Source organism: Podarcis vaucheri, assembly GCF_965113315.1.
Source record: "Podarcis vaucheri genome assembly, chromosome: 11".
Lineage (NCBI taxonomy): Eukaryota > Metazoa > Chordata > Lepidosauria > Squamata > Lacertidae > Podarcis > Podarcis vaucheri.
In genome coordinates, this window is record NC_138749.1 from 35,120,671 (window position 1) to 35,140,043 (window position 19,373).

The window sequence follows — 19,373 nt, forward strand, 5'->3', positions numbered from 1 at the left end:
ACAGTGATTCTCGTTTCTCTTGCAGCACGAAACTAATATGGTGACTTCGCTGGAAGCTTATTGTGTTAGAATGTTGTTTTGTTCCACAGTTAATGGTTCTGAGTTTACTGCCCAAGTCATGGGTAAGCAAGCTAAGGCCCGGGGGCCATATCTGTCCCAATCGCTTTCCAAATCCGGCCTGTGGATGGTCCGGGAATCAGCGTGTTTTTACATAAGTAGAATGCGTGCTTTTATTTAAAATGCATCTCTGGGTTATTTGTGGGGCATAGGAATTCGTTCATTCCCCCCCTCCATCAAAATAAAGTCTGGCCCCCCACAAGGTCTGAGGGGCGGTGGACAGGTGAAAAAGTTTTCAGACCCCTGCCAAGTCACAGGAACATAGGAAGCTGCCTTATACTGAGTCAGACCATTGGGCAGTATTGTCTACATTGATGGCATGTGGCTCTCCATGGTTTGGGACAGTGGTCTTTCACCACCCTACATGGAGATGCTGGGGACTGGACATGGGACAGATGTTCTGTCTCTGAGCTATGGACATTCCTTATCTTTCTTTCTCCTATGCCTCCCAAATTCAGTCAGTTGCCAAGTCATGTTGCTTCTCGCTTTACACCATTCCTATCAATTCCTTCAGCAAAAACACTTGCCCATATCCTGGTTGTATCTTGCCTTGACTACTGCAGTCTTCTTTCCTTTGTTCTTCCATTGTCTCACCTTTTCCCACTTGCATCCATTCAGAATAGTGTGCCAAAATTATTCACTTCTCTTGTCACTCTGGCCATGTGATAAATCTCTGCACCAGCTTCCTGTCCATTTCCAGATACTGTACAAACCTCTTGTTCTCAAATTCACCCCACCCCGGCCTTTTCCCTCCTTATCTCTCTGTACTTATTTCCTGACACATCCCTTCCTGTGACCTTTGCTTGTCCAACTCTACATCCTCAGCTCTGCAAAAGTCTCCTGCTTTCCTTTGCCCCTTACACCTGGAACCACCTCCTGCAATGCCTCAATAAAGCTCACCTTTTCTGGGAAACCATTGGATGAACTCCTTAGGGAGGAATTCAATGTGGCACTAGGACAATCATTCTGACAGTGCAAGCATTATAGCTTGCCAGGCAGAACAATCATTGCTCTCACACCCACAAGCTGTTCTGGGGTGGCCTGATCCCCCTCAGCTAATTTCAAGGGCACAGGGATCATGCAGAGTGGGGGGGGGGAGGAGCCCCTTTGTGCTAGCAGAAGTCGTGGCATAGGTTTCCACTAAAGGGACTCATCAGTTGAATCCTACCCAGATAGCAGCTTCACAGAGGATGGGGAGGTGTTGGTGAGATGCTTTGCTTCATTGCATAGTGAGATGTGCACATTCCTGGGACTCTGTGCATCTCATGGTACAGGGAAGATGCACCCATTTTGTTCCAGATGTGATGGAGAAGCATATCTTCCCTGCATTTTCGTCATGTGCAAGGCCACTCAGAGCAAGAGAACAAAGGTTCACAAGTTGAAATAGTGAGAGGTGCTTATTTACTATGGATATACAGATAAGAGTCTTAATTGATATAAAAAAAGGCTTTCAGAAGCTAATTAACCTCTCAGCTAGTCATTAGCTCTGTGACCTTTAGAAATAATTGACAGAGGGGATTTCTTCCTCCTTCATCTCATTCATAACCTCCTACCAGGTAACTAATCTTAGGTATGCTATAGGATCCATTGCAATAAAGGTCTGAGGCAACAAAATGTAGTAAGCCAATCAGCAAAATGGGATGGTGTCATTTCTTTCACACATAATGTATCACTTATGCAGCAAGTCACATGGATATGTGCTCTTTAAGCAATCTAAATGGCAGCTAGTGCAGAATGGTTGCCAACTTCTCAGAATACTGAAGTTGTGACATTGAACCCTGCATTATCCTATACCAGAGGGTTCTTTCCCTCCCTCAACAGCTCATGTCTGTTAAGACTATATTGTTGCTTATATCAAATCTCTCTTTAATTTTCAGCAACAACTGAACTTCACAGTGAAGGACTTCATCACTCAATGTAAAGCACACAGACCTCTTAAGAAATGTCCATTGTAAACTGGCACTGGTTTCATATTCCTCCAGAAAATATGGGTTCTCTTTCCAGTGCCAACAGTCACATTTACAAACTTGTTTTGCTTATATCTCACATACACAAGGATTTTTTCATGGCAGTGACACAACAGTTAACTTTTGCTAGAGGTATATGCATTCAGCCAAGCATTCTTCTTAAAAAACATCTACGTCTACTGCTGCTAATAAGAGGTCTTAGCAGTGTGTATATCCAGCAGTGACCAACATCACTGCTGCTTACCCAGACAGAGCTGGCAAAGTCCCAGGTTGCGGCAGTCTCACCAGGGCACCCTGTGTGGCTTCCACCTTACTGCTGTGCTCCCCTGCCCCAGGTGCATCCAGGTAAGCAGCAATGATACCAGTGTCATGAGCGTGACTCCAGGGCTCCATCCTATGGTGCTACTGTGTATATCCTCTCATCAGAAATTAACTGGCAGATGAGAGAGTGTCATGCCACATCAAGTCTCCCGTGAGAGACTGATCCATGGGGCTACTTTATCACTAGTAATAATATTTATCCCCTGAAGGAGCGTCTCCACCCCCATCGTTCTGCCCGGACAGTGAGGTCCAGCTCCAAGGGCCTTCTGGCATTTCCCTTGCTGTGAGAAGCCAAGTTACAAGGAACCAGACAGAGGGCCTTCTCGGTAGTGGCACCTGCCCTGTGGAACGCCCTCCCACCAGATGTCAAAGAGAAGGACAACTACCAGACTTTTAGAAGACATCTGAAGGCAGCCCTCTTTAGGGCAGCTTTTAATATTTAACAGACCACTGTATTTTATTTTTTATTTTTTTAGACCACTGTATTTTAATACTTTGTTGGAAGCCGCCCAGAGTGGCTGGGGAAACTCAGCCAGATGGGCGGGGTATAAATAATATATTCTATTCTAATAATCATGGTCATCAGGAATAGAACTACCACCCTACAGTAAGAGCTGTTCGACAGTGGAATTTGCTGCCAAGGAGTGTGGTGGAGTCTCCTACTTTGGAGGTCTTTAAGCAGAGGCTTGACAACCATATGTCAGGAGTGCTCTGATGGTGTTTCCTGCTTGGCAGGGGGTTGGACTCGATGGCCCTTGTGGTCTCTTCCAACTCTATGATTCTATGATTCTATGATCCTACTGAGTCTTTGAGAGTGTCGGCATGACACATGAAGAAAAAAAGTATGACTGTACTATGGTGAACACGCTGCTGAGAGAGAGTTGCCCTTTGGTTCAAGGATCACTCTCAGTTAGATCAGCCACATTTGTCAGGCACAGCTAATGAGAAAGAATTGCAGTTTTTGCAAGTTATGAGCCTTAGCACATGCTCACTTGGCAACAAATCCCATGGAAATAAGTGAGACTTGATTTCAGGTACATAGAACATGGATACATTATTATTCATGAAAGAGGGCATGAGATTGTAAACTCACTGAGCTATCTTACACACTTCATATATCCATTACGATCTACACCAGTGGTTTTAAATTTCCTGTCTTCAGGGAACCCTTTCTACACTGATTTATTTATCTCCTTTATTTATTGTCAAGGAACCTCTGCACACTGAAGAAATATGAGGCATATTCCAGAACATGAACTCAGTTTACACAGGTTATAAAATGGGCTTACAGTGGATTTCACTAGAGCCCTGAGTGCACTGAGAGTGGCCCTGCCTACTGGACAAGCGAAACTCTTCTTTGGCTGATGGTAGAAAAGATTGGTAGTGCTGAGCAAATACATGTCAGTGAAACCTGTTACTCACCATCTCATTGTTGACTTTTCAGAAATTACAGGCTCCTAAATGGAAATATAAATATGAGGGTTTTGTCCACATGGTTTCAGGGGTGGACTTCGGTAATATGGTGCCCTGAGTGAGAACAAAATTCAGTGCCTCCCCTAAATATTTATTATTTTCATAATAATTCCTTATTTATTTATTATAATTTTGCAACCCCCTCAGCACCTCCCACGCTGCCCTAAATCCAGCGCTGCCTCTTCCTTTTTCTCCTTTGCCTTAATTTATTACTTCTAGGGCTTATCCAACAACTGTATCCCTTGGTTTCAAATCCTGCTTTGTAGACAGAGATTAAACTACAGTTTTCCAGATTGGATACACCAGGAAGCTGCAATTTAATAACCATGACAGAACCGTTAAAGTTCAGTGGATGAGGATGCAGCACTCAGGCACCATGGTTTCTTAGAACAAGCATGTTTCCTCTAAACTAGACCATTATTTCCGTAATGCTTACAACAGCTCTGTACAGTGGATCAGTCATATTCTCAGCATGTTGCAGAACTGGACATAGCAGCACTGAGATTGAAGTGTGCTGAAAATTACTTTAGTGAATTGATGGCCAAAGTGAATTTGACATGGCAACTTTCTGGCTCACACGTCACACTCATAATATACACATTTCCCCCTAACATGATGTATTAATGTACATTATTTTCATTAATATATGCATTTTTATGTATACTTTCTTCTAATATATCCATTTTGATAAGCATTGTGTTGTTGGCAAACTGCATCATAGAATTAAGAGAAGTGAGTATCTCATTGAATAATTATGTTTCATTTCATGCAGTGATGTGAGAAGTGTGAATTAGGCAATTTCTCATTAAAAATAAAATAAATAAAAATTGAATTTCTCCCCCATCTCTAGATAACTGTATGGGAGCATCAAAACTGTTCAGTAGATTGAGTTGTTGTGAGTTTCCAAAATGTTTGAAGGGGATATGGGAATGTCTGTGTTGTTGTGTCTTTGTGTCTGCGTTTGTGTAATTAAGGAGAGAACTGCTGAGACGGAGGTTCTAGAAGGGAGAGAAATGAAATATTTCAGGGAAGCAGGGAATCTGAACTATGAAGTAGCAGCCATGGACTTGGTAGAAAGGAGTGGATTGGCGAGGACAGGAAAGGGTGAAGCTTTGTGAGAATACCAGAGAAATAAAAGATTGATTGGCTGGAGGTAACAAAAAGGGTGAGTGATGGTCTGGAAGGAAGAGAGAAGAATGATTTATGTGAAAGACGAGAAAGAATGGAAATGAAGAAACAAGAAAGACCAATGTACAGGGGGTGGGAAAGGTTTGCAATACTCTGTATAACAAGGGATGGGAATTGAGGAGGCAGTCATAGAGAAGAAAACACAAGATGTTAAAGTGCTACAATTAAGCAAATGCATTAAAAGTACAGTGGTAGCTCGTGGTCCATTCTTAACCCGAAACCGTTCTTAACCTGAGGCATGCTTTTGCTAATGGGGCCTCCCGCTGCCACCGCGACGATGGTGTGCAATTTCCGTTCTCATCCTGGGGCAAAGTTCTCAACCCGAGGTACTACTTCTGAGTTAGCAGAGTTTGTAACCCGAAGTGTTTGTAACCCAAGGCACCACTGTACAACAAATGAAAATGTGGTGTTGGGGGATTGGGATGGACAAATAAAACTGTTATCCTGAAATCATTAAAAAGCCCAGATAATTTCACACCAGATGCTAAAGCCTTCAGATTCCTAAAGCAAATTCATTTCATAGGTAAAACTTTTTTTTAAAAAAAGTCTGTTTCCTGCCTTTATAGTTTTGTCTAAACTAGTAAGGGCAACACTCAGAGTTTCCAAATGTATATTTTGATTCACTCTTAAGTGGGAGGAATGATTTTGTTAGCAATTTCAGTAATAACTATTATTATTTAGAAGGTCAAAAAGTTAATCTGTGATGATTATTTTTTGCTCTGCCATGTCTAATACCTGAATTTGCTGTGAAAACCCTGTCAGATAAACAAAGGATATCAAATCTCTATTTTCTGAAAAACCTGGGAGTCAAGGGCACATAGTCCCACTGCAGTTTTTCTCTGACATTTGATAGCAAGTACTCTGTGTTATTAGCTCCAGCAGAATCCATTGAAGATGAATAATAAATAAAATAGCTTTTAAAATAAAAGGATGCACATTGCCAGAGTGTGTTGTAGGGAGCAATCATATTTGGATCTTGAGAACTGAAAACACACTTAGTTCCCTAACCCCTCCATGCAGTTCCCACATATATACTTTACAAGCGAAATTGTGTCTAATTATCCTACTCTGACCAAGGCCATGCTTCTAAGCTGCTCAGTTTGAATAGGCTAAGAATTGAAACTTCATTTTAGAAAGAAGCAGAACATTAGTCTATAGGCTGATCACCACACACGTGCTCAGCATCACTGTGAAGTAAAGACTCAACCACATACCAGATGCCAATATGTGGCAAAAAAGCAGTATGGATTCTGTTAAAACAGAGGTCAGCAATTTTTTTCAGCAGGGGACCGGACTATATTTTGGAAAAAATAAATAAAAATGAATTCCTATGCCCCACAAATAACCCAGAGATCAGTGGCGTAGCGTGGGGGGTGGAGAGGGGGCCGGCCGCACCGGGCGCAACATCTGGGGGGGTACGCTCGCACTCGCAGCTCTCTGCCCCTACCTGGCTCACTCACTCTCTCTTACTGCAGTGCTGGCTGTGGAGGGGGTGGGTGCCAGGCGTGTGGTGCGGAGAGAGAGCGAGGAACTATCTGGGGGAGGGACAGTGCAGCAGCCGCCCAGCGCAGCGCTGAGCGTGGGAGAGAACCACACCAGACCAGACCAGGCAGCAGCAAGAAGAAGCTGGCAGGTTAGGGGGCGCAAATTACTTGCCTTGCCCCGGGTGCTGACAACCCACGCTACGCCGCTGCCAGAGATGCATTTTAAATAAAAGCACACATTCTTCTCATGTAAAAACATGCTGATTCCTGGACTGTCCGCAGGCCAGATTTAGAAGGCGATTGGGCCGTATCCGGTGCCCGGGCCTTAGTTTGCCTACCTATGTGTTAAAGTCTGTTAAACAATCACAGAGATGAGAAAAGAAAAAGAAAGAAAGAAAGAAAGAAAGAAAGAAAGAAAGAAAGAAAGAAAGAGGAGAGAGAGAGAGGAAGGAAGGAAGGAAGGAAGGAAGGAAGGAAGGAAGGAAGGAAGGAAGGAAGGAAGGAAGACTGCCCTAAATCCTGTAGTATGAGAAGATAAATATCATTTTCTTGGGAGAACAGTTTGCTCATTTTGGGTTAGCATTACAGTATATGTGAATGAGATCAATGTCAAACAATGCTGGATACCTTAAAAGAAGATGATTTCTGGTTTTGTGTAGGATAGGGCTTTCTTTTTTTGCATTTCCCTGGTGCATTTAAATATTTAAAAGACAGCAATTCTTTATTCTGCACTAAGACATGTACTCAAGCTACTTTTGTGTGTGAAGCTGCCTGCCTCTTCAGCTTTTGTTTTCTTGCTTCATTGTACTAGCAACAGTGATGCTAATTATCAAGTAAAACAATATAATTACACTGAAGTTTCCCCCCCTCCTTTCCCCTAATGTAAAGATTCTACCCCCCAAAAAAACACCCACACACGCTGCAAAACTATTTCCTCTGACCCTGAAACAGTGCTGAATCCAGAGTGACCTCTGCACTCTGTATTTCAGTCTGAATATAGAAAATCACATCCTTTCAAGTTAGTAAGCTATTTTAGCTGCCAGCAAGCCATATGGAAGAAACAGTACTCAAGGCATTTTGTCTCTCTTTTGTGTGATTATCGCTTAACCATTTGAATCTACCAAAATGATTGCCAACGTGTTCCTGCAGCTTTTGCTTTTTTGGTAGAAAGAGCCTGAAACCTTTGTTGACACAAATCTATGAACAGCCACAACTTCACGGCCACCAAACTCACTACTGCACATCCTGTCACAAAGCATAGTTGCCACATATTATTTACTGGCCAGGCTGAGTGGTTGAAGAACTAGCATATTAGCTAAGGTAAAAGGTAAAGGACCCCTGGATAGTTAAGTCCAGTCAAAAGCGTCTGTGGGGTGCGGCGCTCATCTCACTTCAGGCTGAGGGAGCCGGTGTTTGTCCACAGAAAAGCTTTCCGGGTCATGTGGCCAGCATGACTAAACCACTTCTGGTGGAACAGAACACTGTGACGGAAACCAGAGCACACGTCGTTTACCTTCCCTAGTACTCAGATTGCTGAGCAGACTCTGAACCTTCAAATAATGTGCTACCCATGCATTCCCTAAGCCTTAACCATGGTGTCTGGTCAGCCAAAGAGTTGGTACAGTTATCACAGGGAAGGAGAGCACAAACTTCTTCTTCTTTATGGGACTGCTTTGTGCACTTTTGGATTTGCATTAAAGCATAAAACCAAGAGTGCAGGAAGCCACCAAGCAGACAGGCACTTAAATTCTGGCTCCACTGAAATCAGCAGCAAAACTCCCATAGATCGTTACATTGAAATAAGTATTTCTCAAAGACGGTTAAGGCTGGTTAGGGTGACTCACCTATCTGTTTACATCTTTACTTAAAAGTACTGCCATAAGATTACAGAGTAAATCAATGGCAGCAAACAAGAAATACAATGCATTTGGGAATCAATGCTCTTCTGGGTTTTCCTTTTCGTTATTTGCAAAGCAACAAAATATTTATTTCAAACCACACTGAACAATACATTAAGGACAAATGTGTAAAAGGCCTGGTTTACTTTGCACCGTAAGATTTTTACATGATCTTTAACTTGCACTCACATTAGAAAACCTATTGGATAGCTATCTAGCGACCTACCTATCTCTCTAATGTCAATCCATCGTTTTAAGAAGGTGATGGCTTGTATTATTATGCTTGACAGTAAGAAAGGGTTTCTGCACTGAATGGAAGTGACTTCTTTATAAATATAAAATGGAAGCAAAATTGATTAAAGAACTCAAACAGTGACTCAAATAGTATATTGCTTTGTCCTGTATTCCACAGTTTTGTGAGTTGTAGAAAGAAACACATGTAGCTATTTCAGCTGAATGTCATCAAGTAATTGACATGAAGGAAACAAAGTCAGTATGAAACTTGCATGGCAAAGTATAGGTGGGGGGAATTGCAAGAGGTGTATTCTTACCTCAACAATATCTGAATTCGTTCGACTCTCGTGTGGCTCATTGTACTCTGTATACTTCAGCAACACCTTGTCCATATCAGTGCTGGCGTACTGAAACAGTTTGTTGGTGCTATTGAAGATTATTAGAGCAATCTCACAGTCACAGAGAACACTCAACTCATAAGCCTTCTTCATTAACCCAAATTTCCTCTTCGTAAATGTCACCTGAAAAAGAAAGAAAGAAAGGGAGAAGTCAGGTCCGTCTCTTTTGCTTTTCATGAAATGTTACCTTGCAGTTGATATAATTTCTGGGCTTGAACAAATTCAGGAGGGAAGTGAAACAGCCAACCTAAATATAGTACCAACAAATAATATAAATATCTCTGACGTTTAAGTAACTGAGGAAAGACATATGAACAATGCTTAATGCTCAAGAAAGGCGAGAAGCATAATGATTAATCTGGGCTGGGTGTCTCTGCTCTTATTTACAAGTTCAAAACACTGGCATTAGAACCCTCTGCGTAATAAGGCAATTCAGCATACTTGGTTGCCAATACACAAACTGTTTCATGTATTTTCAGACTCATGAACTTTTGCTTCTCACTTACTAAAATTTGCAACCTTGAGTGTAGCCCTAGCAATAGCAATATTTTAAAGGTACTCTCTTCTGAGGGAAGAGCAGACTCCTTTACATATGCCGCCAATCTGACTCCATTTTAGCTTTGAGAAACCCTCAAATATACAAAGGATAATGCTTTCATTTTATTATTTATATTTCATTTAGAGATATTTACATTTCATATATTGTAACATTCTATTATTTATATTTATTTTGTTTTTTTAAAAAACTTGTATCTGTTTTAATTTATGTCATGAGCTATTGAGTCCTGAACCGGGAGAGGCAGAATATCAACAAACAAACAATTCTGCTTAACATCTGCCAACGTCAGCAAATATTAATGAAGAAGCTAATATAAGCACTTATGATCCAGGCATATATATGCACTTGTACATTAAATTAAAAATGAAGTAGCAGTGAACTAGAGCCCTGTACTCTTCTTCCACCCTATCTTTCCAATTTCTTCCTCCTAATTTTTGTCTCTGCCTGAGACAATAAAAAATGAGTTTACTAGTTATGATACTGTTGAAGTAAAATAACCAGAGCTTGCCAAATTCATGCCATTTAATAATAATAATAATCTTATAATAGCTGTTTTGAAAAGGGGATCCATTTATAGATACAGGGATACACAACAAGGGCCAATTCACATTTGATATTTAGAGCACAAGTACAAAAATGTAGGAATATAGAAAGCTGCCTTATACCGTGTCAGAACATTGGACCATATAGCTCAGTATCACCTCTAATGTAGGTCTGGTTTGCACATATGATAAACCATGGTTTATTAAACTATGGCTTATTAAACCATGACTTAGAGTTGGGTATGAACTTAACTTAGCAACTGAACTATGTTTTATTAACTATGATTAAAGGTTGTTTGTTAATCATGTTTCGTAAGCAGCTTATAAACCTTAGTTCATGTAAACCATAGCTGAGCATTAAGTGTAAACCTGGACCCCCTTCTTAGCTAAGAAACTGTCATTGCTACAGAGCCGTGCTTGAAGAGTAGCAAAAAAATTTCAAACTATTCTCAATGTTCAGCTGCTCTTGCTGGAGCTTTTAACCACTCTGTGATGTAATAAGCCAAGGTTGAAGTGATCATCTGCTAGACAACTCAGCTTTAACTATTGTTTATTAAATTATAATTAAAATTAGCTATAATGTTAACTACGGTTTAGTACTATGTGTGAACCAGAGAACTGATTGACAGGGGCCATCAAGGGCCTCAAACAGGGGCCTTTCTCAGTCCAAACTGGATATCCTCTCCCAGTACACATCACAACAGTGGAGAATTCTGCATCCTACTTGGGACAGGGAGAACGGAAATAGTGCCCAGGCAAATGCATTTCTTTGTACATTAATTTTTTGTTGCTCTACCTTGTATTGCCTTAACAGGAGGAAGATGTGCACATAAAAGCTGGATAACTTTATTGCCTATTTTAAAGTGACCCTGTCCACAATAAAAACAACAAAAAGCTCTTCAGTATAAAACAGTATGTTCACTCTTTCTTCATATAGTATTGCTTGTTTGTGAGATAAAGTCCCCTGCAAGTTTTTACAGCAATTTGCCAAATCAAAGACAGCTATAGCAAAAATCATAGCACTACAGTGCACACGGGGCAAGGCTACTTAATGATATGCTAGTTACTATCAGCTCTTTAATGCTATAAGTAAAAGTACCTCTGCACATGGATCTCTGCTAGACGTAAAAGACTCTACTGTACATGGCTCACAAAGCTGTCGTTTTATCTTCTTACATGCCTAATGCAGGCTAATGCTAACAGCAGCCCCAGTCTGCCATGAAATCTCGGCCGGTCATGCCATGGAAAACGTGACATTAAGTCTGTCTAATCCCACCAGCTAGTCCATCTAAAAGAAATGTGGCCAGATGCCAATTTAGTGCACATTTATTTTCCACAACAAAACCCAAATGATGTTCTGTGTTGCCATCTCAATATTCCTGTTCCCATTACAAAATTATTTTTTACCAAAGGGTTGCAACACCAGGATGGTACTCTCTCTCTTTCTCTCCCCCCTTTCAGGGATGGTTTGAACCCAGTTTACAGCTACTAACTATGCAACAATTTTGATGGACTGCAACATACGACAGCTATTATCTATTTGCCAATATGTATGCAGCAGTGTTGGAGTCCAGTAGCAAATGATCTGAGAACAGGTTTGAACAACTGAACAGTCGTTCAATAGTGGGACTGAATCGGCTTAACTGGGCTATGGACTGCACTACCTGATGACCACAGCTTCCTTAGAAAATATGCTGGGTTTGAAGAAAGCTTCTATCCTTACCCCAACCCCTAGTCCATCGTTTCTTTTTGTCTCTACGATGATTGACTGCAAAGGGTGACAAGCAGTTGTGTAAAAATGGTGGCATAGCTTGCCATGCAGGAGAAAAGCCACTCATCCTATAATCACTTATGCTGTAGGTATTAGAAGTACATAGATCCCAACAGTGGTTAAAAAGAAAAATATGGAAAAAAAATTGGGCCACATATAAAGATTTGTTAATAGAAGTTGAAAATAAGGTAAAATTAAAGTCTTTTGAAGAGTTGAAAGGAAAATTGACCGATTGGTTGCAATATCATCAATTGCAGAATGTTTTTAAGGATGATGTTAAAAATAATGGCTTTGCAAATACTAAGTCAAAACTGGAGACTGAATTGTTAGAATGTAAAGGTAAATTTTTGTCAAAGGTGCATAATCTATTGTTAGAATGGCATACTAAAGATGAACAAGTTAAGATGTTTATGATAAAATGGGCTAAGGATTTTGGATATAATATTCAATTAGAGGCTTGGGAAAAGCTATGGAAAAAAGGAATTAAATTCACTGCATGTACAGCCTTAAAGGAAAATATAATGAAGATGATGTATAGATGGTATTTGACACCAAATAAATTAGCAAAAATGTATAGGACAAGTGATAATATGTGTTGGAAATGTAAAGCAAAAGAAGGGAATTTTGACTTTATGTGCTGGACTTGTTCCAAGGTTAAAGCTTACTGGGACATGATATATAATGAGCTTAAAAAAATGTTTTAAAATACATTTCATAAAAAAACAGAAGCTTTTTTTGTTGGGTATAATAGAAGAAATTCCCAAGAATGACTATAATATATTTCTCTATGCCACAACGGCTGCAAGGACTCTTTTAGCCCAGAAATGGAAGCAACAAGAAGTACCAACATTAGAAGAATGGCAAACTAAAATGATTGAATATGCAGAACTGGCAAGACTGACTGGGAAAATCCGAGGCTAGCGAGACCAACTGTTTGAAAAAGACCGGAGTAAATTTTTAATATGTTTGAAAGAACATTGTAAATGCTTGACAACACTAACAGGCTGACTTAAAGGTTTGTTTGTTTTTTTGTTTTTTTGCAAAGTAGAGGTAGAAACCTGTTTACAATTATTAAAAAAAAGAATAAAAGGAGGTAAATAGGGGGAATTTGAAATGCTAAAGAAATTATGTAAGGATGTAAGAAAGTAGTTAGGGGGAAGGGGGAAGTCGAAGACTCGAGAGAGTCAAAATATATGTGATGATAAGAAAAAATGTTAACTGTTTGGTTTTAAAAATGAAATTCAATAAATATTATATGAAAAAAGTACATGGATTCCTTATCTTTCCTTCTGTGTGTTTTTTAAAAACTGAACACAAGCACAGTCTCTACAACTCCATTGTTATGTAAGCATGCTGAATTTTATGTTTATCTAATTGTATGAGTGCACACAGGAAGGCAGATTGTACACATGTTGAATGTAAGATATGAACCCTAAAGTGTGGTTTAAATGGTTCACTAGTCTGTATTAAATGATCTAGGCAAAGCTCCTGAACTCATGAAGGCAAGCTGACTTACACAACTGGAATTGATAAAAATGCTCAAGTATGCATGCATGATGGTGTGGAGGGAGTCAAACCATCATTTTGAACCCATCAGACCTGGTAACTTTGAACTTAATGCTGTTTTAAGACTGTCTCTGCTTCACAGGAAGTGGCAATACATGACTTGAGTACAGCCCAGGACATGGAATGAGTAGGATGCACGAACCCCACATACTGTGCTGCATCTCAAGCTATTTTCAATCAGACTTGCAGACCACAGCACTGGAGGAGGAGTGTCTGCATATAGTATGGTTTCTGTTGCAGAGAAACCTCAGAATTTACAGCTTCTCGCCATCAAAGTACACTTTGGGACAAAAATATCTTTAAGGCCACTGTTTGTGTTTACAGTTAGGTCCTCCTGAACATTTAGGAGACCACATAAATATGCTACACAGCACATACTAATTTTCATAAGACGTGTCACAGACCATTGCAAATGATTTCTTTTCATCACAATTAAAAAGATGAAATGAATAAAAGTTTCATTTAATTTTTTCTCTTTAAAATGTAATCTTAATTGCTCATTGATTCATTATCATCTTCTCCAAATGTATTATATCACGATGCTACCATTGTTCACAGAGAGATAAAACTGTTTTTATGCATCACGGTTTCTAAAGTGAAAGAGAAATTTCACAATTCTTTTAAAATATGCCACTCATTTAGAGTTAAAAACTTAAAGACATTTTTGCACTTAACACAATATCATCATAAATCATTAATATCTCATACTTTTACAATAACTTGTCATACAAATGAATCTATTCTTTTAGTAACAGTTGATGGTTCAAAGACTTCAGAAACTATTTGGAACATCTTGAAAGGTATTTAAGAATGAATTTTCTTTTTTTCCATTATTCATACTTTAAAAACAAAAGTATATTATCTTTTGAATGCACATTACATTAATAATAAAATCAATATTAAATTTTTAAAAGTTGTGGAATTGGTCTCCAGTCTACTCAATTAGCTATTCAGCTAATTATAATTAGCTGATAAGCATAGATTGAGATGGCAGACATTGACTTTAATTTGGGAAAACTTTGCTGAGTATATAGTTTTCATGAATTTTTAAAACACGTCGTCTCTTTGTCTCAGTCCATGTTCAGGAATATGGATCTAGCTCATGAAAATTTTCATTTGCTGTACTAATGGGTACGCACGAAAACTTTGCAATGGGGTAGCCAACGTGTTGTTGGACTACAGCATGGACTACAGTCATGCTGACTGGGGCCAATGAGAGATGTAGTCCAACAACCTCTGTAGGGTACTGTGTTAGCTATCCCTACCCTACTGGCTACACTAAATTTTCTGTACGTTTGTTCATATTACTCAGCGCCATACACAACTATATACAAAACTGGAAGCAGCTGATCTGTATGTACAGGTCTAAACTTAGGCATGATGGTGCTTAAACAAAACAGTGAAATGCATTGGATCCTAGAGGAATGAGCCCACCTAGCCACTGAGTAAGATGAGTCCATCTTAATCAGTGGATGACCTACTGTCTGCACAAAGGATGAATGTGGTCTGTGTGCTATGCTGAAATGTTTTTCGATCATTCTCTATCCCCACATTTTTTATCATTTATCACTCTCTACCAACAGATGAGAAAAGAAATTACATGTGTCCATTATCAAAGGGGTGAGGGGCGGGGGATTGCTGTATTTACCATACATTCAAGTTTGACAAGGGATGTTTGTGGATGCCCTTTTTTTCATTCCACAAATCATCTATCCAGTGGTCTGCACTCTGCAGCCTTCATGGGTACTGTCTTTCCTGAAAACCCCATAATATCCTCAGCTGAGCTTCAGTCTGAGGAAGAAATAATTTGAGAAACTGGAGTACGGGTTGCAGCTCAGCATTAGTATATACATATAAATATAGTTCTGCAATGAGACTCTTCGTAAGGGCATGCACAAAGAAGCTCTCTAAATATCCGAAGAGCGTCTACAGGCAACATAGTGCAATCTGATCTTCAGAAAACAGTTTAGCCAGGAGGGTAGCCAGGTCGTCTGAGGTTCACACCCTGAGATTCTGAAGGCAGAGCATGGAGCCTCAAAAGTATGACCCAGTTCCTACTCTGGAGAAGCAACTACTTTTTCTGATTTCCATCTCTGGTGCAAGTTATTGCCCTATTTCCAAGTGTTGTTGATTATTCCTCTATTATGCCACTTCCATACAGAGTCAAAAAGTACTGAGAGTTGAAGATTATGACAGGGAGAAGGGTCTGATTGTAACAAAAAAATTGCCTAAGTTCTTACCCAGAAGACCCATGAGAAATAAGTTAACATGCTTGTGCCTTCTTCTTTTGCAGAGAGCCAGAACTGAGGCAACTGCAAGGAAAGTTTAAAAAAGGTCAGGCTCAAGTTTGATTTTGCTACATTGTGGGTGTGTATCATTTCTTGGGATTTGAAAACTGATAGGGGTATTTTTGTCTGTGCACCCATGTCAGAATGAGTGTGTTCACTTTCCTGTTTGCCTGCATGCTTGGGTTTGCGGTCCTGCAAGTGGTTCCTCTGCCTCTCTCTCTCTCTTTTGCTCCCCCCCTTTTGTGATTGAATCATGGATAGAAGATGCAGTTAGGGTATGAAGCAAAACAGTTTCCCCATCACTGCAAAATAATGGGAGATGCTGCACTTGTGGAATGTCAAGTCTTCATTTAAGTATACCTTATCCCATTTTGGTATGACTGGGCCCAGTACAGTCCCAGAATGGCTCAGAGCTTCAAGAACCATCCAACTTTCACCAGTATGAGAACATAGCCTTATACTGAATCAGCCTATGTAGCTCGACATTGTCTACACTGAGTGGCACCAGCTGTGCAGGATTTCAGACACGGTTATCTCTCAGTCTTCCTGGAGATACAGGAGGCTGAACCTGGAACATTCTGCAAAATTTCTACCACTGACCAACAGCCCTATATCATTTCTACTGCTTCTTGCTTTAGTCAACTATTTCTGCTTACTTCATGTTTTCTATTCGCTAATCCACTTTTCAGTCTCCCTCAATTAGCAACCCAAATTCTGGCCACTCTTCCTGAAGCACCATTCTGCTGCAACATCTCCTGTGCTCCAGAACATTCCAGTGCACTTAATCAGGCCTTCCAAAAGTGCCCTTCACTTCCACTGTGAGCACTGGTCTTCCTGGAAGAATGTCAATGCTGCCAAGGAAACACACACAACTAACATGGGCTCAGATACTGAAGAAAATTTTGAAGCTGTCCAGGCCTGTAGGTTACCCTGTAGCAACAACTTGAGTAGAAGGATCTGCTTTGAACACAGAATGTCTCAAATTCAGTTCCCTGTATCTCCAGATAGATCTGCTGAATCCCCAGGGAGCAAGATAGGCCAATGCTCCGACATGGTTCAATACAACTTCCAATGTTCCTAAAGATGAATTTCAAATTAAAAGTATTCTCATAGAGCACTTCGTTATTCTACCACTCAGAATTAATATCAGTCTACACATTACATTATGTTCAAGGCTTCCCCGTGTTGACTGCCATAACAAGGGTTGTATTGTCTAGTGTGGTTTGCCGCACGGATCATCAGGATTTTGTGGAGTCTTTCTGCACAAGCAACAGATGCTGCTAAGAACATCTGGTACTGGCATAAAAACTCCCTATGCATTCCAGAGGATCCGAGTAGCAACAATGGTGAGGATACAGCAATGGTGAGGATAATCATCGGGTGGAAATCTGCTACACATGAATAAAGGAACGTGTAAACCAGCTCTTACTTGGAGAGCAAAGCAGGTGCTAGGCAACCTCTAAGTATATCACACGTCACTAAGTTTCAACTGAGTCCCTCCTTACTCTGCCACCAGGCACGGCAAAATAGAAAAGACAACTAAAACTTCACAGCTCACTAACACTCAAAACACGCAAAAGGAATTCACATGACAGTCATTGGTTATAAGACATCACTGCATCCGGCCGCCTGTAGATAGTTGAAAACACCCTCGGTCTTCTAATAATGCTACTGAAATGGCACAAAACCAACTGAAGTAAATCCCCAACATCCTTTTTTAAAAGGCAACTTCAGAAAGGGGAATTTGTAGCTACGAAGCCACTGTGAGTGTGTGTGTGTGTGTGCGCACGCGCGCGCACTAAAATTACCTCTACCTGCAACTTGCCTTCATCAAATCCTCTCTCTTCTACCCTTGACTTATTTTTCTTTCTTCTGCAGGGTTCCATATACATTAACCCTTTTTCTCTGACTCGGAAAGTGTAAGCAAGTAAATGATGAAAGCAATGGGGAGCACAGCAGCTTGCTCACTGGGGCTCTCTAGCTAGAGAGCAAGGCAAAGCAATGGCAAGAAGGAGCTGAAGATATGGACAACAGAGCTGGGGAGTCCCACTAAGAAGAAGGGAACATGATAAGAGAGGGGAACCACACTAAGGATATATTGCCAGCTGCACCCCCTGAAAACAACAACACTACAGAGCATTCACATGACCATCTGAGCTTGTGGTTTTTAAAAGTTCATTCTCATTCATGCTGCTGGCCTGCTACAATCTAAGTTGATCATAGACAATCCACCCTAGCTTTTTGAGCAGTTGGGATGACATGCCAAAAGCCAGTCTGTCTTCACTTTACACATGGTGTGCAGCTTTCAAGTTCCTGGCTCAACCTTGGGCTGCATCAGTGAAAAACAGCACAGGCAAGCATGGGCTCAAGTGGTCATGAATGAGTCCTTAGTCCTTAAATAGCACTGGTGGAAGATGGGTCCTTGAAATAGCACCAGTGGAAGATGGCCCTAGTGAAAGTGAACAGGACTAGAACTTGTTGAAATATAAATCTGTACACAAACTGCAATATGATCCTATGCGTACGGTAATTGTAGACAGAGATCAAGTAGCATTTTGCTTTGTAGTGAATGAAGCTTCCCTGTTTTGCAGGCAGGCCCCCCTCACATATAACTTTGTAAAACATAACAAATTTGACTTCTTCCACCTAGAAGCCACCCCAACAATTTGTGGTAGCAAAAAAGGAACAGCACTTGGCCATTGTTTATGTTTATCTAAAATTACAGATGACATACCGTGCCACTCCTAGCTTTAATTGGCTCCGTGTAGGAGCAAAAATTACTGGTGAAAGGTAAAAGCCACAAATCTACCCACTTTGTCATCTGCTCTTGTGGTGATAGGGAATGATACAGGGTGCAGTTGTTGTTGTCGTCATTGCCCCTCCTCTGCCCCCACTCCCCGGACTATTCCTGTCTCTCCCTTTAGTAAGCTGGCAGAATAATTTTGACCATCCCATAATAACAGTGCTGATGTCCACCAAGTGTGTGGAGGGAGAAGGGACTCACTGTGACCTTTTAAATCCTTTTTCACTCTACAAACTAGAGCCATTATACCATGGCATTTCTATAGAGACATAAGCGTACAATGTGTAGGTAGGAATTATGTCTGCTAAATACTTTGCATATTTAAATAAAGCTTCTTTGCTTTAAAATAATTTTATAAGGATTACAAAAGACTTTGAAGGGCCAGTTTAACATTGCTTGCCATGCTGCCCTGGATCTGGACTAACAGTGCAGTCCTAACCATGTCTACAATTCCTGCTAGATTCAATGGGGCTTACTCTCAGGTAAGTGGAATTAGGATTGCAGGCTGAGTTATTTGCATTTGATTCCCATGACAATCAGCAGGATTTAAGCTTAATCCAGGATGACTAACTTTTCACATAGATTTCAACAAGCCCCAAGTGTGACTAATCCATTCTGGATCCAATTCTTTACTGTTGTTCAACTGTTGTTTTCCATTCCTTATCTATTTCTATATATTTCCCCACCAAAGCCAGAAAGTCTCTTTACTCCAGAATATCACACTTTTGCATGTGTTTGCTAAAAAAGCATCCAAAGCAGTTAAG

The 19,373-nt window shown here is 40.4% G+C and overlaps 1 protein-coding gene across 14 annotated transcripts in view; it reads right to left on the reverse strand.

The window, feature by feature from the left end:
- MEF2C (myocyte enhancer factor 2C) overlaps window positions 1–19,373 on the reverse strand; it is a 181,436-nt gene that overhangs the window by 69,839 nt on the left and 92,224 nt on the right. For all 14 annotated transcript variants that reach the window (XM_082191799.1, XM_082191798.1, XM_082191806.1 and 11 more), the window contains one exon: window positions 9,000–9,203. In XM_082191799.1, coding sequence (XP_082047925.1) covers window positions 9,000–9,203 — 204 coding nt within the window. The remainder of the gene's footprint in view (window positions 1–8,999; window positions 9,204–19,373) is intronic.